At 50.0% G+C, this 19,427-nt stretch overlaps 1 protein-coding gene across 3 annotated transcripts in view; it reads right to left on the bottom strand.

Moving 5' to 3' along the window:
- PAX5 (paired box 5) overlaps positions 1–19,427 on the bottom strand; it is a 171,157-nt gene that overhangs the window by 90,795 nt on the left and 60,935 nt on the right. For all 3 annotated transcript variants that reach the window (XM_028516211.2, XM_036021928.1, XM_036021927.1), the window contains exon 6: positions 18,004–18,179. In XM_028516211.2, coding sequence (XP_028372012.1) covers positions 18,004–18,179 — 176 coding nt within the window. The remainder of the gene's footprint in view (positions 1–18,003; positions 18,180–19,427) is intronic.

Raw genomic sequence — 19,427 nt, forward strand, 5'->3', positions numbered from 1 at the left:
CATATATGTAAATATGACCATATACATGTATCCTCACCCAAGCACTGTATGTAAACTTCTAAAAAACACAGAAGAAACTGGTGGTTGCCTCCCAGGAGGGGAACTGGGTGACTGAGCGAAAGGAGTAAGGAGGAGACTTACTTTTCACTGCATACACTTGGTATTATCTCAGACATTAGCGTTTGCATGTACTACCTATTAAATTTATTTTTAATAAAAAAATAAGAGTGTTGCTCAGGTAAGGGCAATGAGCATGTCCTGCCTGGACTGGAGCAGGGCCACAGCTCTGCCCAGGGCCCCTCAGGACCCCATTTGTCCTGAGGGCTGCCCCGTCTACCTCTGCATCGCCCAGCACGTCTGGCGCGAGTCTCCCCGTCAGTGTGCTCAGTGGCCGGGGGCTGGATGCACAAACACCTGTATTCCCCCGTCTGGGAGCCCACCCCACCCATCAGCTCAGGAGAAGGCCCGAGAGCCTCCTACACCAGACCCACAGGGCCAGGCGGCGTCTGAGCTGGAAAGGTTTTGGGCTATCTCCAATCACCAGCTTCCAGGTGGACACATGAGGCCTGCTGAGGGGGGAGACTGGCTCAAAGGGACACCACGGGGAAATAGGTGGGTCCAAATCAGAGCTCAGGTCTCAGAAAAGTGACGCTTGCAGTTAGAAGGAGGGAAGGGACAGACTCCATCTCTCTGGCTCTCAGTTGCTTTGGGGCTTTGTGCCGCACAGCACCCTCATCTCCACTGCACACAGCCCTGGCAGGCCAGCGCTCACCACCTCCGTTTCATAGGTGAAGAAACTGAGGCTCAGCAGGGCCCAGGAAGCTGCCCAAGACCACGCAGCTGGTAGCAGTGGCGTGGGGACTGAGCCCAGAGCCCAGAGTCTGGCTCCAGAGCCCACACTCTCACACTCCATGCTCTCCACACCCTCAAGGCCAAGAAAGGGGCTATAGGTTCACGAACTTGCTCCAGGAGAGGCCACACCTGGCCCTCCTCGCTGCAAGCTGGAAAAGAGAAACCTCATACATTGCATTACTTCACGGAACCCATGAGATGCGGGCCGTCCATTATTCATAGGTTCTCCTACCGACTCCCGGACCGGCCAGGGCTCTCCCAGTCCCTCCCTAAGGAGCAGGCTGAGAAATCATGGCTGTCCTCCAGACCCAGGGGTGACGGCCACTGCTGGGCCCTTAGGGTGTTCCTCAGGCAGGTTCCAGCATCACCCCCAAAGTGCAACTCGGTAAATGTAACTCAAAGGGGATTATAGGGAGGTTACCCAATTAAGTGACTTTATTTGGGAATAATTTTAGGATACATAGAAGACTCACAGGTTATACATCCTCCAAGCAATCCTGCTAACAATTGCTGCTCTGAGCCCAACTATAACAATGGGAAGCATTTTGACGCCTAGCGAGTGGCAGGAGGGAAGCCACTCCATGCCCACAGTTCAGTGCAGGCCGTGCCAGAGCAGCACTGATGCCCACAGAGGGCATCCGACAGGGACCGAGCCTGAAGCTTTACACAGGCGAGCGGAGCAACTCCCTACAGCAGGGACACAATGTCCTCAGAACACTGTTTGGGGTCCACGCCGCCACACAGTTCTCTGGAGATGGAGACCCCGAGTTCTCCTCCATTTAGCACTGACACAGGGGTTAGGCCCCAGAAGATACCTGGGGCAGGTGTGGCCACACTCCCATCTCTGTCGTTAAAACACAAAGGAAATAAAATGGCCTGTGGACAACTAGCTTCAGTCAATGCTGCTTCCAGTGCCTCCCAAGGTGAAATCTGTCTAGCAAATCGGGTAGCTGGTTAAAATAGATGGCTATTTATAACTCTGTTCCAACCTGGGAAATGGATCCTAAAAATAAGAACTATTTTTAGATTTTTTAAACTTTAGAATACTTGGCCCACGGCCATTCTTTCTGGCATGTTGGACCAGTTGGTCCAGCTGTTCGGGCTGCACCTTGAACAAGACAAAGGAGCTGGTCTTCAAACCCCAGCGCCACCCCTCACCAGCTGCGGGACCTCGGCAAAGCTGCTTCGCCATTTTGTCCCTCGGTCCCCTCATCTGTAAAATGAAGACACTGAAAGTCCCCACCTCCCAGGGTTGTGGAAGGGATAAATGAGTCAACACACTCAGAGTGCTCAGACCAGTGCTCAGCACAACGTAAATGCTCTGTAATTATAAAACAGCACGGTCCTGACCTGGCGGGTATCTGACTTCAAGTTCTCTGCCTCAGGGTGCAACACACACATCGTTCCCCAAAAGAAGCAAATAGGAAAAAAAAAAAAAAAGCAGAGTGTTGCAGAAACCTGGGCTGCTCCATCAGAAGGCTCACAGAGGTGCTCCACCCAGCCTCCCCGAGGCCCCGCCCACTACTGCAAACCCTGGGACCTCTGCCACCTTGGGCAGCGCCGCTCTGAGCATTCCTGTGTCTCTCAGTGCCCAGGCGGCCAGCTGGAGTTTTTTTAAATCAGGTAACTGTTACTGGGAACCAATTCAAGATCTGGAGAAATGCAAGCAGTTGACCGTAGCTTACAGAGCTTGGAAAACAAACTTCTGCAGAGCCAGCCACAACCTGGGCCCACGTGCGCCAGGTTGAAACAGCTAGAGATTATGGCCCCAAATCTACCATATTACGGGATCTAATGGCCAATGTCAGGTATGGGAAAAATAAGATTTTTTTTCCTGTAGCTGAGCTTCTCCAAGGCAAAGAGGGCTCATCTTTCAAGGCTGTATGTGAGCATTTCTGGGTTGTTCTCACCCACCCTCCCCCAGCACACACCCAGGTTTCTGACCCCTGGCTCATGGAAGAGAAAACCAGGTGCTGGAGATGGGTCGCAAGTTTGCCTGGGCCCTTGGCGGTTCAAGTCCATGGTACAATATTAGGGTTCAATGGTGAGCTGTGAGGTGTCCCCTAGAGACACTTGAAGCAATTTACTTACTAACAGGCAGGTCCGAAACAGAACTCGAAAGACCCAGGCCCACTTCCTGCTCCTTAGCTCCTAACTTCGCAAACCATAAGGAATAAAGGAGGAGTCAGCCATGACCGGGACCCAACAGGAGGGAAATGCTCCCTTTTTCCAAACCCCAAACAACGGTTCTAAAGGGGATGGGGAGCCCAGAGAGAGGCTGGCAGCAGAGGAGTCTGCGGATACAGTGCAGCCCCCAGGGCTCGGGCAGCGCAGGCTGTCTCCGGAGTTGTTCCATATGCTATGACTTGACACCCAGATTCTGTTCATAAATGAGTTTGTTGAGAAAAATCTGTATAAATTACGACACCTGTTCCTAAGTGTCCCTCAGGGCAGCCACGCTCCCCTTCCCGGCAGCTCCAGACGCAATCCTCACCCTCCAGCAACCCACAGTGATCAGTGCGGAGACTTCAAAGATGGTAAAGGTCACACTGTGTAACCAGACCCACTGTGTTTAGTTTGCCTGCCAGGCAAACGTAATGTAAAAAAAGTTAAAACCTTGTAGGCAGGGGTGTCAAACTCATTTTCACCAGGGGCCACATCAGCCTTGCAGTTGCCTTCAAAGGGCCAGATGTAATCTCAGGACTGTAGAAATGCAACTACTCCTTAACTTTCAGGAGTTGAAATTACATGCGGCCCTTTGAAGGCAACCTCCAGGCTAATGTGGCCCCCGGTGAAAATGAGTTTGACACCCCTGTTGTAGAGTATCAAGTATCATCCCCTCAGCTTCCTCATCTTTCTTTAAACAATTTTTTATTGTATTTTTCCCATTACCATGTAACCCTGTTATACCTTTCTTCATCTTTTAAGTGAGGAAAATAAACCCCAAGCTGGAAGGGTTTGTTATGAGGGTTACATGAATAGCACTGATAAAGTAGTTAACTGCATCCCTGTCTGGACGCAGTATTGCATGCATGCATATTTTTAAACAGGCTTTGCAGGGGCATCAACCCTCACAATCTGGCCCCCCGAAACCACACCCCCTCCCCCGATGACACATGCACAGGCCTCTGTGCTTTTTCTCTTCCTCTTCTCCTGGCACCCCCTTGTTTGTCCTCCTCCACACCCACTTCCTGTGCAGCCCCCACACTCTAAGCTCTGTGGGGAGAGGAGCTCTGTCTGCATCGCCCAGGCGCTCTCTGAGGATGTATATGATGATAAATGCCGAGTGCTCCCAGTGTAGGCCAAGGGTACACTCATGAACCTCCCCTTCTGTCCTTGCACCAGCTTGGAGAGGGCCACACTAGGACCCCTGTCTTCCTCTTGTGGATAGGGAAACTGAGGTTCAGTAAGGCTCAGTGAGGCTGGGCAGCTTGATCAGATCACAAAGCCAATAAATAGGTGCAGCCCCCAGGTTGCAGGCAGGACCAGGAAACTTCAGAGCCCTTGCTCTGAACCACAATGCCACATGGCCAACGTGACCAGTGCAGTGCAGCCTGAGTCCCGCCCCCCCCCCCCCCCCCAGACAGGCTAAGTGTGAGGCAGCTGTCCCTGAGCGCACAGTCCCAGGCACTGGCAGTCCCGGCCCTTCCTCCCCGGAGGGACACTCGCAAGCTCAGAAGTTGCAGAGTCTGCGTTTGGATGCCCCCTTCCTGCTTCAAGACAAACCTGGGAGGCCAGAGAACGCCTGTCTTCTGTTGCACCAAAACGGAAATGTTAACTTGCTTCTTTGTAGGGGAAGTTCTTGTAATACAACCCGGAATTAATAATTTATTATAAGGACGTCCTAGCTCCTCAGGCAGAAGTACTAAAAGTGGTACAAATTGCTGTTTGGATTACTTTAATGGGATTCCCCCCTCCAAGCCCGAGCTCATCTGCCTGTGTACTCTGTAGCCAGGCAGACAGTGAAAACAGAGAGAGTTCCCGGCAACTCCACAGCTCAAGTGTTCCGCCACTGCAGGGCAGACAGCGCCTCTGGACCATCTCTCACCCCTCCCTCCCGGCAATCCAGCCTCTGCCTCCCCTGGAATTCCCCGACCGCTTCCCCACCACGACCTCTTCTCCCTGCTCTGCGGAACCTCGGCTGTGGCAAAAATGCTCCTTGGTGCTAGTGATAACAACAAGAAAGGAAATATTTATCGATTGTCTGTTATGGACTGGATCCCAGCTAAGCCCTTTTTCTGTGTACCTCGTTTAATCTGTACCACCAAAATGACACAATTGTCATTACCCCATTTTACATAGGAGAAAACTGAGGTGAAAGTGGTGGGGAATTCAAGCAAGTTTCAGACTTTGCACCCAAAGGAAGCTAATGTTTGTCAGGGGCTTGATGGGGACTAGCACGCCCAAGCCCGGGAACCTGGGAAGAACCACACAGGCTCTGAGGTAAGCCGGCAATCACGTATCATCATAATCTCCCCTGAGACTCAAAAATAACAACAGGCGTCAAAGTCACGAGCCGCTGCTTTGGGAGCTGTGCTATAACCACGAAGCTGCACTGCCTCCGAGACCACTCCACTGGAAGCACGCCTTCCTCTCCTCCCTGTGGCTCCCTGGGAGGGACGGAAGAGTCTGCGGACTCACTGTTCCTAGCACCAGCACTGACTCCAGGCACTGCTCCACCATACCATTCTGCCACCAAGGCTCCTCCTCAGAACCCCCCATGCCTGCCCAAGCCAGTCCCTTCATACTGTCAGTAGCTGCCCCCATCCCTCCTGACGAACGCCCTCATCCTGGGGACCTCCCACTGTTGCCTTCCGCTGCCCTGGGCCTCACTGAGCACACCTCTTTCACTGCACTGGCCTTGATCTCCACTCCCCAGTCCCAGCCCCAAGGACAGCCACAAGTGAGACCTTACCCTGTCATTTAGAACTGGCCCAGCTCTAAGACCTCAAACCCCTGCACTTGTTCTGAGCATAGCCCTTCATCACCTTCCTTTCACACCCTCATCCTGATGAGGCAGCTCTTGCCAGGAACTCCTATGAGTTACAACAGGTAGATAAAGTGATCTGCCCTGAAAAAATAACATCACCAATCCCATTACCCTGACCCTAGAGTTGTCTGCATCCTCTAAAAGTGTGAGATAGGGCAAAAGTCTCAAGGTCTTGGCCATTCTTACTAAATGCTATTCTTGCTAAATGCTAAAACAGAGCACAGTACTTTGCAGACCAGCTGTAAACAGGATGAGCTTGACAGCAATCCAACCCAGATAAGCTTAGCCAACTGCAATCAATGTGTCATTGACTGAATAGTGTATATGAGCAATGCCTAAGCCTCCCTTTGGGGAGGCAGAGCTTTGGATACGAATCCCCTGTCTCCTTTACTTGCTGCAAGTAAATAAAACTACCTTGCAGCAACCACGTCTCCTGCCCCGTCCTGCCCCTTGTGACACTGCTGTCATTCATTTCACTTATCCACATGTCATGATCACCCCATACATTGTTACTACTATAACTTTAAACAGTTACCTTTTAGATCAGTTAAGAAAAAAAAAATCAAAGAATGTATTTTACCTTCATTTATTCTTTCTCTGATCCCCCTCCTTTCTTTTTGTAGACCTGAATTTCTGACATATTATTTTTCTTCTCCCTAAAGAACGATATTCTTGAACAAGTCTTGCAAGGGAGGTCCGCTGGTCATGAATTCAATCCACTTTTGTTTGACCGAGAAAGTCTTTATTTCTCCTTTACTTTTAGAGGATAATTTCCCAAAATATAGATTTCTATTTAGGTTGGTGGCTTTTCCTTTCAATGCTTTAAGTATTTCACTTCACTCTCTTCTTCTTTGCATGGTGTCCCTCATGAAACCCACGGTAATTCTTACCCTTGTTCCTCTATAAGTAAGGTGGTTTTTCTCCCTCTGGTTTTTTATTTTCTCTCTCTTTGGTTTTCTGATTTTTTAATAGCAGAGGTGCAGATATCATACTATCTTGATATTCTCTGAGCTCCTCTATTTGTAGTTTGGTATCTGTCATTCATTTTGGAAAGGTCTCAGCTACTTCAAATACTTTTCTTCATTCTGTCTTCTCCTTCCGGTATTCCAATTATGCATGTTATTCCTTCTAAAATGATCCCACGATTCTGCAATATTCTGTTCCAGTGGTTTTGGGTTTGGGATTATTTTGTTTTTGTTTTTGTTTCTTTTTCCATTCTTTTTTCTCTTTACATTTCAGTTTGGGAAGTTTTTATTGACATGCCTTCAGGCTCCCTGATTCTTTCCTGGACTAAGTCCAATCTAGTGATGAATCCATCGGAGGCGCTCTGTTCCTGTGCTTTTTATTTCTAGCATTTCCTCTTGATTTTTCTTACAGTTTCCATATCTCTGCTGAACATGACTCATCTGTTCTTTTATGGCACAAAACTTATGCCATCTACTTTTTTCCTTTAGAGCTCTTCATACATCCATCTCAATTATTTTAAATTCCGCCTAAAAATTCTAAAGTGGGTGTCACAGCTGAGTCTATTTCTAATGCTTATGTCGTCCCTTTAGACTGTGTTTTTTCTTGCCTAACTTTCATCAAAAGCTGGGCGTGGTGCATGGGGTGATAGAAACTGAGGTGAATAAACCTTTAGTGTGGAGTTTTGTACCAATATGATGGATCTCCGCTGTCCCTCTACTTTCTCCTGTTTCTCCAGACTTTGCAATAGCTGTCTGTCCTGAAACTTCACTCCCCTCAAGCGTCAAGAAAAGTTGTGGATTTTCAGTTCGTTCAGCTTTATTTCCCGTGGTAAATATGTGGGTGACGACTTCCAAGTTCTTTACATGTCAGAACCAAAACTGGAAGTCTCTCAGATTCTTCTTATTAAAATACGTTATTTACCTGTTCAGCACAAGTATGCAAGTAGAAAACTCTCTCCCTTTTTGTCTGAAAATGTCTTTATGTGGCTTCACTATTAAATAATCATTTACCAGCCCTGGCTGACATGGCTGGGTGGATTGAGCACAGGCCTGCAAACCGAGAGAGAGGTCACTGATGCCTGGTCCAGGCACGTGCCTGGTTGGGGGTGTGTGTGAGAGGCAACTGTTTCGCTCTCTCACAATGATTTTCTCCCCTTCTCTGTCTATTTCCCTTCCCCCACTCTAAAAGTAAATAAATAAAATCTTTTTTAAAAATGATAATTTACCTGAGTATTGGTTATCTTTTAACATTTAAAGATATTTTCTATTGTCTTCAGACTATTGTCTTCTGCTGATGCTTTAAAAAGCACCTGCCAATTTAAAAGTTATACTTTCTCTGATTGCTTTTATAATTTTCTCCTTGTCTCTGATCAGTTTCACTGGTTTTGCCTAGACACTCACTTACTTTTATGGAACTTGCTTGGGATTTAGAATGCTTCTTCAAAGTAATGATACATGTCTTGCAACAATTGTGTTCTACAAATTCCTCAGCCATTATTTCTTTAATATTGCTTCACCTCTATTTTTTCTATTTATTTTTCCAGAGCAACTATTAGGTGTATGTTGGACCTTCATAAGAAATTTTGTTTGATCTCTTACCCTCTCTTTCATATTTCCCAACTCTAGATTTCTATGCTACATTCCTGGCAATTTCCTCAGCTCTGTCTCTCAAATCACTCACTTTCTATTCAGCTGTGTCTTACCTGGTATTTATTTATTTATTTTTATTATTGCTCCTGAGATGCCCAGCACTTTTTTTTTAAGATTTTATTTATTTTTAGAAAGAGTGGGGAAGGGAGGGAGATAAACATCAATCTGTGCTTGCCTCTCCTGTGCCTACCACCAGGGAGACCCAGTCTGCATGCAACCCAGGCATGTGGCCTGACTGGGAATCAAACCAGCGACCCTTTGGTTCACAGGCCGGCACTCAATCCACTGAGCCACACCAGCCAGGACTTACCTGGTATTTAAAAAAACAAATTGAATTTTTAATTTTGGTGACTAAAATTTTTATTTCTCAAAATCTAATTTGGTTTTCCTAATCTGATTATCCTCTTTTTGTGATGTTTTACTCTTTTGTAATGTTTCCAGTCCTTTTTTCATCTCCTTAGTCATTTGATAGTCTCTTTCTGGTTCTTATTTTAGGTTCCTGGAATACTAATTTTCCTGGTAAGTCTCCTGACGTGCCCTCATTTCCTTTCGTGGTTTGCAATTTTTAAATTGTGAGCTCAGCTTCCGTAGTTGCCATTTACTCCAGTGTGTTGTATGTACTGGGCTATGGAAGGATCCGGGTGAAAGTTTTGCATGTGCTTCTGCTACGCATCTCAGGAATTTCACTGACATGAGCCCAGTTTTTATATCAATTTCTCTTCTTGGGTTTCTTGTGAATGATACAAAGTGAGATGCCATGCCTGTAAATAGCACAAGCTTGGGATTTCAGCTTCCCATGGGAAACTTTTATTCCACTGTGAGCCCCATACAGTATCAGGCCTCCTCACTGCTTCCCTCAGCCTGCAGGTGAAATTTGCCCACCACTCATTCCGTGCAAAGGTTAGTCCCTCCAGTTTTCAAGTTTTTTCCAGGAGTTCATGTTCCATATCCCGGATCACATAAGTCTAAGGCCATATCTTTTGTCTCAACACCAGCACCAAATCCCAGCCCCTGTTCACTGGGAACTATATGTAGGACCAGCACCCTGGGCCACTGGGACAATGGCTCACCCACTTAAAGTTCTGTCTCTGAGCTCCTTCCCAATTTCTAGATCCTGAGGATTTCCCTCTCATTATGTAAACCTCCGATATATATGTGTGTGTGTGTGTGTGTGTCATATATATAAATAAATATATATTATATAAATATATATATTTATATATATAAAATATTTAACTGCTACATTTGATCCAGTATTTCTATTGTTTGAGGTGGGTGGGGAGTCTGCAATAATCCAGACTTTGTTATCAAAACCAGAAATCTATGTTTTTTTTTGGGGGGTGTGATTTACAATATAATAAAGGTTTGGGGTTTTTTAAGAGCTTTGTATCTAGCCAAATTTCTGGAGCCAAACTTCCGGTGTATTCTCAAAACAAGCTGCAGACCTGAAATTACCTTTTCTTTTGTCTCTTTTGTTCATTGCAAATATTGGTTAGCCTCATTTAGGGGGAAATATCTCTACTCAAAAGTCAAATTTCACATAGTACCTTTGGCTGCACCTATTGCTCTTACTTGATGCCACGTGGCACAGCACAGGTGGTCACTGTCACTGACATGACATATCTGTAGAAATTTCTTGGATGAATGAATGAATAAATGAATGGAAGAACATCCCAGAGAGGCACAGGCAGCTCTTTGACAAGTCACTTGTAATCTTTAAATCCTACAGACACAGAATTTACCTGTCATCTGAAAGAGTAGAGCAGACAGGAGGAAAAACTGTAAACAAGTCAAAACGAAAACAAGAGATGGAGCTCCAATTTGCCTTGTCTCTTACAGAACGTTTGAGCTGGAATGGATCTCAAGGATGACCCGGTCTAACCCGCACCCCAAAGGTGGACACCATGATCCAGGAAAACTGACTATCCCAAGAGCCGACACCATAGCCCAGCGGTCCATCCCATGCTTTTACACTGTGACTTGCTTGGTATTCCCTCCAATGTGCCCCAGTCTTGCAAATCTGGCACAGGGATTTTCCTTGGGTAGATGCCCTTCTGTATGATCCACAGGAAGACAAAAGTATTTGGAATACTCAGCAGTGTGGAAAATATTTTAAGAGCTCTTTAGGAAGAAACAGGCATCCCCAGATAAGATTCTAGTCAGCAGAGCAAGTGGAGAGGCCGAGGCCCCTTGGGTCACCTTGAGATGATGACAGTAGAGGGGTAGGGGGAGTGTGGCTGGGAGACACCCAGTGCCTCTAGAGGTCTAGGGAGCAAGAATTCCAGCACAATCCTTGTCGTTACCTCATTCCAAAGGGAATATGACACCCAAGTTCAATGTTGCGTAAGCATCTCAATTCAGAAAGAGGGGGTTTGTATCCTTTCTCCTCATGCTGGGAAGACCTGGAAAAGGAATTCCTACCCGTCTCCCTGCCACTACACCTTCCTGGAGCTCCTTCCACAGGAGAAGTCTCTCCTCTGACTGGTCAGAGCCCAGGACATTCACTGGGCCGAGTTCACCCTGGGCAGCACCACTGGGCCTTGGGGTCAGAAGTCTGCCTCTGGTTTATCAGGTTTCCAAGGGCCAGTTAGGTCAGCCCATGCCTGCGTCCCAGGGGAGGCCCAGCCATGACCTCTCTGAGTTCCATCACCTCCCTCTGTAACTGGGTGGGTGAGCCGTCTACTCCTGTAAGCTCTAAATCATATGACTCTTCCCTCCTCCAAACCCACCAAGTTCCTGCACACCAAGCAGGAACAGAGAAATCCAATGCAAACCATGATATTCTCCTTCTCATCAATAATTGAGTTGATGGTGAGAAGATAGAAGTTTCTCCAGCTGGGGTGGGGGGACATTTTCCTACAGGTACCCTGGGGGGCAGGAGGTCACAAAGCCCCCAGGTGGTATCACATCTTCCTGAAGCATCAAATGGGAAAACCTAGAATTGGCCACCCAGAGCAGATAGGGTTTTTCTTAGTTTAAGCTGAGCTACTAGAAAGGCTGAGCTGTGCGTTCACAGCAGCCCTGCCCTGCAGAAATGCACTGATTAGCACATGACCATGGCATTTATCCATAGGGCAGAGCCCTATAAAACCTGCTGCAGCATCTCTATGGGTGCATTGAAGACTGTGCCCACCACCTCTGCCGGGGCTCCCATTGGAGCCCCATATGATAATTTCCTTTCCACTTAAGTGTCAGAAAAAACATGGCTTCCTTTGGGGAACTGGCCTATTTTCTCCTGGTAGATGATGAGAAGCACCCACTAACTGTGTTTTGCATTTTGCATTGACCACTAGGAAGCTCAGAATCAAATATGAGCTTCACTCTAGTAACCCCAGGAGCCTGGCTAGAGAGTTGGGGGTTCTGGGGGCAGGTAGGAAGAAGTGGCGGAGCAGAGGGGACAGGAGAGACACAATGAGGGCATCATGAGGCCACAGTTCCTAGTCAGTGCCACAAACTGGAGAGATGGCCAGCCCCAGACATGACAGACCACCATCTCCTGGGGCACAGTGACATCCAGGGGACAGCGACATCGCCTGCACCTTGCCAATAGCCTCCTAGTCCCCCACCCTCCAACTCTCCTCACAGCAGCCAGAATAATCTAATCTGTATTGGACTGAATCCTGATAACCTCAGGTCTAAAATGTTTCAGAGGCTTCTCCCGGCTCAGATGAAGAGTACGAAGAGGCAAGAAGGGTTCTTAGAACACAGCCAAGCCCATGATGACCAATGGATGCACAGTCACTACGACGAGGACTACAGTGGTGGTGAGAACCCGATGCAGTTGTGAGCTCTGACAAGAGACAAGTCAGTGCAGGCTGGAGCGGGTCAGCGAAGGCCGCCCAAGGCAGGCAGGCCTCCTGCTGGGCCTGGACAGAGTAGACTGAAAAACAGACTAAGAGTGTTGCATGCAGGAAAACCCTGCGCAGGAGGTTGGAGTGAGAGCAACAACACTTGGAAAGTATAACTGTAGTAGCTGCCACCTGCCTGCTCAGAGCCCAGCCCGGTGCTCCCTTGCTTGTACATGTGCACATGGACACATGTACACGCACACATGCACATACCAGCTCATGGTCTCAGACAGACAGAGGTGGAGCTCAGCCCATATGTGGCAGTGAGGGGTCAGGCCTGGCCACGGTCAGAGCCTCTCATAAGCAGGCAGAAGGACATGGGGGCGGTGAAGGATCGTGATGGGGATAAAAGGCTGAGGCTGGATTTTGGGTGGTGGGACACCACGAGGGGCTCTTATGTGGGGAAGGGCCTCCAGAAGAGAGATCCAATGGCAGCAGCAGGGATGGGGCAAGAGGCAGGAGGCCCTAGTGAAGGCTGCTTCAGGGTGAGCAGAACAGTCCAGGCCACGGACTCAGGGCTCTTTGGGGCACGCTGTTCCCAAACAAAGCCAAACCTCCTCATCCGCACATTCCAGCCCTCGGGGATTCAGGTCCCCTCCTGCTTCTCCAGCCCTGTGCCCCTGACTTCCTGTCACTCACCCTGCATTCCGCCCACCCGGACCAGCTTGCAGTTCCCTGCCAGCCCCGCATTTCTGCATAACTTCGCCCAGGCTGCTCCTTCTGCCTAGAAAGCCCTCTCCAGCCAACTCTACAACTCCACAGCACTGGATTCGGCCCATCCCTCAAGGCTCAGCACTAAAGACACCCCCTCCAGGAAGCCTTCCCCCTTTCTCAGCCTGAACACCCATCTCCTCACCCCCTCCTCTGGTGGGCTCTGACCCACTGTACGCAGGAACCTGAGCTCCCTGAAGAAAACATGTCCAACACCACGTCATTTCTCCCACAGTCCCAGCCCTTTTTCTGACGCAGAGAGGAAGGCATTCAAGGCATCCCCAATGAGCAAACTCACCATGGTCAAAAACATAAACCAGCCCCTTCCCAGGAGTGGGACACCCGCAAGGGCGGGCAGTGCTCGGCCCCAGACATACCAACCTGGACAAATGCCACCGTCCAGAGGGCAAGGCAGCATATGAGAGCAGGAGGCATTTCTGGTGGCTTTCTCTGTTAGACAAGGGACAGGCCTTCTCCCGATTTAACCCCCTGTGACCTTTGAACTTCCTGGGAGGTCAGCAGCATGTCCCCCTTCCCCAGCTGTCTTTCTGTCTCTGGCCCAATGGGAGGGAGGGCCCTGGGCCCGTTCCATTTTGTGCCCGTATTGATCTGTTGGCAGCAATGGGCTGGATAATTAGCCAGGAATTAGGGTTTCTATTACAGCCAGGAGGCTGCTCCAGCTGATTTATCACCTGAATAATTTACTGTGATTGAAAGGAAATTAAAATGAACTCCATTTGACAACTGTGAGCTTTTATGGGCTTTAGTGAAGGCTCAAAAGCCAGATTAATAGCTTGGTGTTGGTTAATAGTCTGCCGAGAGTAAATACGGCAGGCTGTGCTCGGTGGCAGCTTCCCTGCCGGGGCCGAAGGAGGGACCAGCTCCCACCAGGAGCACAGCGCCCACGACAGCATCAACTCAAGTTTCACTGACACAGATTTCCCTGTCTGAAACAGAAACACAAGCGTAAGCGTGCACATGCACACACACGCACGCCACCAGCAGTTGTTACTTTATTTTTTTTCTTTCCTACCCCAAGGTGATTTTTACTCACTTCACATGTAGAGAAAACAGAATTGCTTCTCATATAGGTATTTTGAAAAGGAAGTGTTTCTTTGCCTCAGGAGTGTGTCTACATTAACCCTTTCCACCCAGGACCAAGGGTTTACTAAGTTTCCCTGTAGAAGGAAGAAGCTTGGGCCTATCCACCCAGGGTAGATCTTGGCAGGAAGAGCAGCGAGGTGAGTGTGGGCCCTGAGCTCATGGAAGCAACTAGCAGGACCCCAACCTGGCCCTGAAGAAGGTTCTTCCCATTGGCGTTTGGGTGGGTGATGTAGGAGGATTTGAGCACCCAAGTGTCTGAAGGTTCCAGAGTAACAGGAGGACTCTGGCTACAAAAGGCTGGTTCTGAAAACCAGCCAGTCAGAACACTGGCTTCTGGAATCTTTCAGAGACACAAGGGCCCATGCAACTATCTTATGCAAGATGAAGACAAAAGATCCTGAGGTCAAATTCTAGCTCTGCGGCCTCCACAAATCCCAGAAGCCCCCTGGGCGTGACATTGGGTGAACAGTCTTAAAGGAATGCTCCAGTCTGTAAGGTGGGGCTCACAAATCCGGCCCAGTCTGCTTAGCAGGCATTTCCACTGAAGTCCAGAGAGGGAACGGATGTGAAAGGCACTTCAAAATTGCACAGTATCATGCGTCGGTGAGAAAGCCCACTGTGGTTTTCCTACTGCTGTCGTTGTTCTTGTTACCAAAATCACAGTTACTACTGCCTCATATATGGAACCTGAGTTCCAGGAAAAAAAGCAAATTGTCCAGCAGGGCAGAGCCAGGACTCAAGTCAAACTGCCCCGACTCCAAGGCCAACACATGTTCTTTTTCCCCCATCGGGCTGCTCGATGAAACTCACAGCAAGGCCCCCACCGAGGCCACTAGCCCTTGAAGTCACGGATCTGCTCGCAGTGGAAGAGGGGCCAGCGTCAGCGGCCAGAGCTCCAGGCCCCCTTCCTGTCTCCACCCTCGCGTCCTCTCTGGGGCTCAAAGCAAGCATGACGGGGCTCAAGGAACCTGTACCCTTGACGTGCCTGTCTTCCTGGCCTGCGGCTCCTTGCTCAGACCGTCATTTGTCCAAAGTGATTGGGAAGCGGGAGCGAGGGTATGTCATTCATAGTCCAGTGCCTGTGTGCGTGCCCAGCGGCCCCGCAGCCTCACCTGCCATCTCTCCTCATTATCGCACATCACGGGAGGTGAAGGAGATTAACCAGAAAGCCCTGAGTCAGTCATTATCCCACCACAGGGTTTGCCTGCAGGCCCCGCCTCAGCCCGCACAGTCGGAGACAGGCCCGTGGCCGTGTCCGCCTCACTCTGAAGGACACCGCGCAGCGAGACCGCTAGAAACAGGGCCCTCACCAACTTCATAATTCAGGTCTCCTCTCCTTCAGGCCCCATCTTTACATGGGCCCGTCAACCAGTCTCCCAATGCCACATCCTCCGTCACATCGCCCTGGATGCTCCCAGCTGAGGCAACATCTCCATTCTTCAGGGCTGCAGGACCTTCGCCCTGGCCTCGCAGAATCCGAGTCCACATCACACTGCCCCTGGGAGCTGGGGCCTGATCCATCTCTCCCTCCCCGGGGTGCCTGGCACTGTGCCAGCCTCCCAGCGAGCTTGCAAAACACAGGTCGCATAAATGAGCGTGTGGGCATCTGAGCAAGTGACTGGATGGACACACGGACGGACTCCTCCCGATTATGAAGCCCTGCAGTCTCCGCCCGGTCTTTCTGAGCACTCTAAACTAAATGAACTATGATTCAGGCTCTGTGGGCTCTGAGGATCATGGGAAACACGGAGGGAAAGACAGTCACTGAGAATAGCAACCGTCAGCACTAAGGAAATAAGGGCTTACTGGAAATACCAGCATCTCTGTGCCCGGGCCCCTGCTCTTCACCCCTCGCTCAATGGGCGACCTCCCACACACCCTGTCCCCGCTCTGGGCCTCTTAAAGGTGGAGGGGGAAGGCTCGCCTCTGTCGTCCCCACCAGTGCTAAAATTATGTGATCGTGTCAATGCTTGGGAGATAAATTTTCTCCCAGCTTCTGGAGGGAAAGGTAGACCTCACTTAAGGAGGTTTTCCCGACTAAATTCCTTCTCTTCTCCTGCTCTGTCAGGTGAAATGTGGTCTTGGCCATCTCTCAGAAGAGCTCTGAAGCAGTGGGAAAGGCTGTTTGTGATGGAAAGAGACTCTTTTCCCTAAAACCCAGCAGCAGCCTGAATGTGGGCTCAGGCCTGTCCGGCCCATTCAGCTACCTCATTCTTGGAGGAGACTTCACTCCACCTGTGGGAGAAAGACCAAATCCTGACCACAGTCTACACGACCAGACCTGTCTCTCAACGTCCCCTCCCACCCCTCTCGGCAGCCATTCCCCGAAGCACGGCCAGGGACTCTCTCTGTTCCTCACTCCTGCTGCTCTCCCTCTTGCCTCAGGGCCTTTGCACGTGCTCTTCCTTCTGCCAGGCACATTTACCCACTCCCGTGTCCCTTCTCCTGATTCAGCCCAACCCCTTTGGGCTCAGCAGAAATGCATTTCCCCTTCAAGCCGGCTCTGTCTTTGTTCTGTGTTTTTAGAGAGCCACAGGCATTCCCTCCTCAGGGCCTAGCACATCTGTAATCCATACCCTGTGAGTCATTCTTCTTTATCGTGATGCTTCCACACCTCTGCAGGCTCCCTGAGGGCAGGCTCAAGCCTGCCTCATTCTCAAACACACCTCTGGCATCTGCTCTGTGATGTGTACTAGTAGACATTCATCCGTGTTTGTCAAGTGAATACACAACCTGCTGTGTGGCCTTGGGCAAGTCTCTTTATTTTTCTGGGCCTTGGTTTCCCCATCTGAGAACAAAGTGGATCGGTGCTCTGGGACAGCTCTCGTGGGAAATGAGGAGAAGTAGCCAGACCACCACAGGATGGTAGCCCAGAGGCCTTATACACTGCTCCCCATTCAAGGTCCCCACAAGCAACTTTCCTCTCCACAAGAGCTTGTGTACACAGCCTACGTGGTTTGGAATTGCTTTCCAGAAAATGTCAGAAGCATCATCTACTCAGCATGCAGAAGAAGCTCGGCATGGCCAGTCCTCACTACCAGCACCAGATATCAAAGCTCTGGGGAAGTCATTGCTCATAGGTCTCCCAGACCGATGGGAGCTCTCAGCAGGCAGAAACCGTGTCTGAGGTGCTCGTGCCAGCAAGGAAACCAGCCCAGGGCCTAGCACAGACTAAGCATCAGGAACTTCTGCCTGGGTTGAATCTGGACCTCACCCAGGCCCCAGGAGCCTCTCACTATGCAGACCCTTTCTGTCCTATCTCTGTGACCACGGGCAGTGACTGCTTCTGTCTGCAGGGCAGTGCAGGGGGCTGCTCAGCAAGGGGTCCTCCTGCTCTCTCCCCTTTCTTGCCAATGACTCAGCTGGCCATCTGTCCAGTGAGGCACTTCTTCATTTCCAAACCTTTGGACCTGGTCTCCAGAAGCAGGACCAGGCAGCCTGACCAGAGGGCTGATGGTGGGGTGCATACCAGTTCCATCATAACATGGCTCATGGCTGTAGGGCACTTACATATTTCCACCTTCACCCTGACAGGATAATGACCCAAGACCACCTCCAGTGGCCCAGAAGACCATCACACCCCCCGTGCAAAGAGCCCCAGGAAGGGCCACCAGGCAAGACAGTGCGGAGCAGCCAGACAAGTCGCATCCCCTCCTGGCCAGCAGGAGAAACAGAGGCACTGGGCAGGAAGTCTCTGGAATGCCCAACAAGTCCTCCTGACCTCGTGGGATGCGGTGACCAGCCAGGTTCGGCCAAGAACTAGGAGAAACCGCCTCTGAGTAGAACTGGGCGCTCTCACCCACACCCGGCCAGGCGCCTTTGGGAGGACCCCTGGGCCTGCGTTCGGGTGGGGCTGTGGCGGGCAGCGCGTCACGGAGCGTACCTGCTCGGGCTTGATGGGCTCCGTGGTGGTAAAGATGTCCGAGTAGTGCTGCCTCTCAAACACGCGGTCCAGCACCTCCAGCTGCTGCTGCGTGAACAGGTCTCCCCGCATCTGCTTCCGGAGGAAATCTCTGCCCGGCAGGGAGTGGCCGTTCGGCACCGGGGACTCCTGAATACCTTGGATGAGCATGAGAGAGGAAGGGTGAGTGGGGCTTACACGAGTTGCTGAAGAAAAGCATGTCAGACCCTGAGACTGGGAAGAGGGCCTGAGAGACCCATGAGCCCAGAAACAGGCGGGGGGGCCTGGCTAAGGTCGCCCTGCTGGTTCGCGCAGAGCCGGCCTCCCTCAGCCACACACCAGGCATGGTGTGCACCCTGTTCACATACATCACCTCGTCTGACCCTCACAGTGACCCCACTGAAGATGCCACTATGTTCCCACTTTTCAGATGAGAAAATTGAGGTCTGGAGAGATCAAATGATTTGCCTGAGCACTGGAGCTAAAGTTGGCCCAGAGGCTTGATGAGCAGGTGCCCCTGCCTCTTTTGTACTGACAGTGCCCTGGGCAGTGCAGCTTTGTCCCAGAGTCCATGCCCTCACCCGGGACGTGTGCTGCCACATCACGTGACCGGCCAATGCAACGCTATCAGAAAGGCTGCAGGGAAACACACTCTCGCACAATTCTGATGGGAGCCTATCAGTCCCACCCCCATGGCAGACAGGTTGACAAAGCCTGTCAGGGTCACCAGTGCACACTCCCTTCGACAGAGCACCCGCACCTCTGGGAACCGCTTCACAGCTGGGCTCACACACGTGGGAGGGGACACATGTTCAGATCCCGGAAGCAAAAGACTGGAAACCGCCCGAGTCTGCACCGCAGGGGCCGCACGGATAAGCCACAGCGTGCCCACACCGCGCCCACGCCGCACCTGCACCACGCCCACACTGCGCACTGCTGTGCGGCTGCCAGGGGAAAGGAGATGCGCTCTGTGAATCGGTGTGGACAGAACTTCAAGACACATTATTATGTGAAAACTAAGTAAGCCAGGCACAGCACAGCGCATGTACTTACAACCTTTTGTATAAAAAAGGAAGAAAAGAATGCATTTCATATAATGCATAAAATATAAATATATTCACATATTATATATCCATTAACATGATATAATTATATAATGTACACTAACATATGCATATATTATATGTGATATATGTATTATGTGATGCACATACATATTAAAATGTATTTTACATAAAATGCATATATGTGTACACCCACACAAGAACTCTGGAAGGAAACAGGAGAAACATTTAGATAATTCGGGCATACGGGAACTAAGTGGAAGTAAACAGAGGGGAGGAGGGCTTTTCATAGTATGCCTGTTTTATTTTGTTTTGTTAACGAACTTTAAATGTATTGCCTTT

This window comes from Phyllostomus discolor, chromosome 3, assembly GCF_004126475.2.
Source record: "Phyllostomus discolor isolate MPI-MPIP mPhyDis1 chromosome 3, mPhyDis1.pri.v3, whole genome shotgun sequence".
NCBI lineage: Eukaryota > Metazoa > Chordata > Mammalia > Chiroptera > Phyllostomidae > Phyllostomus > Phyllostomus discolor.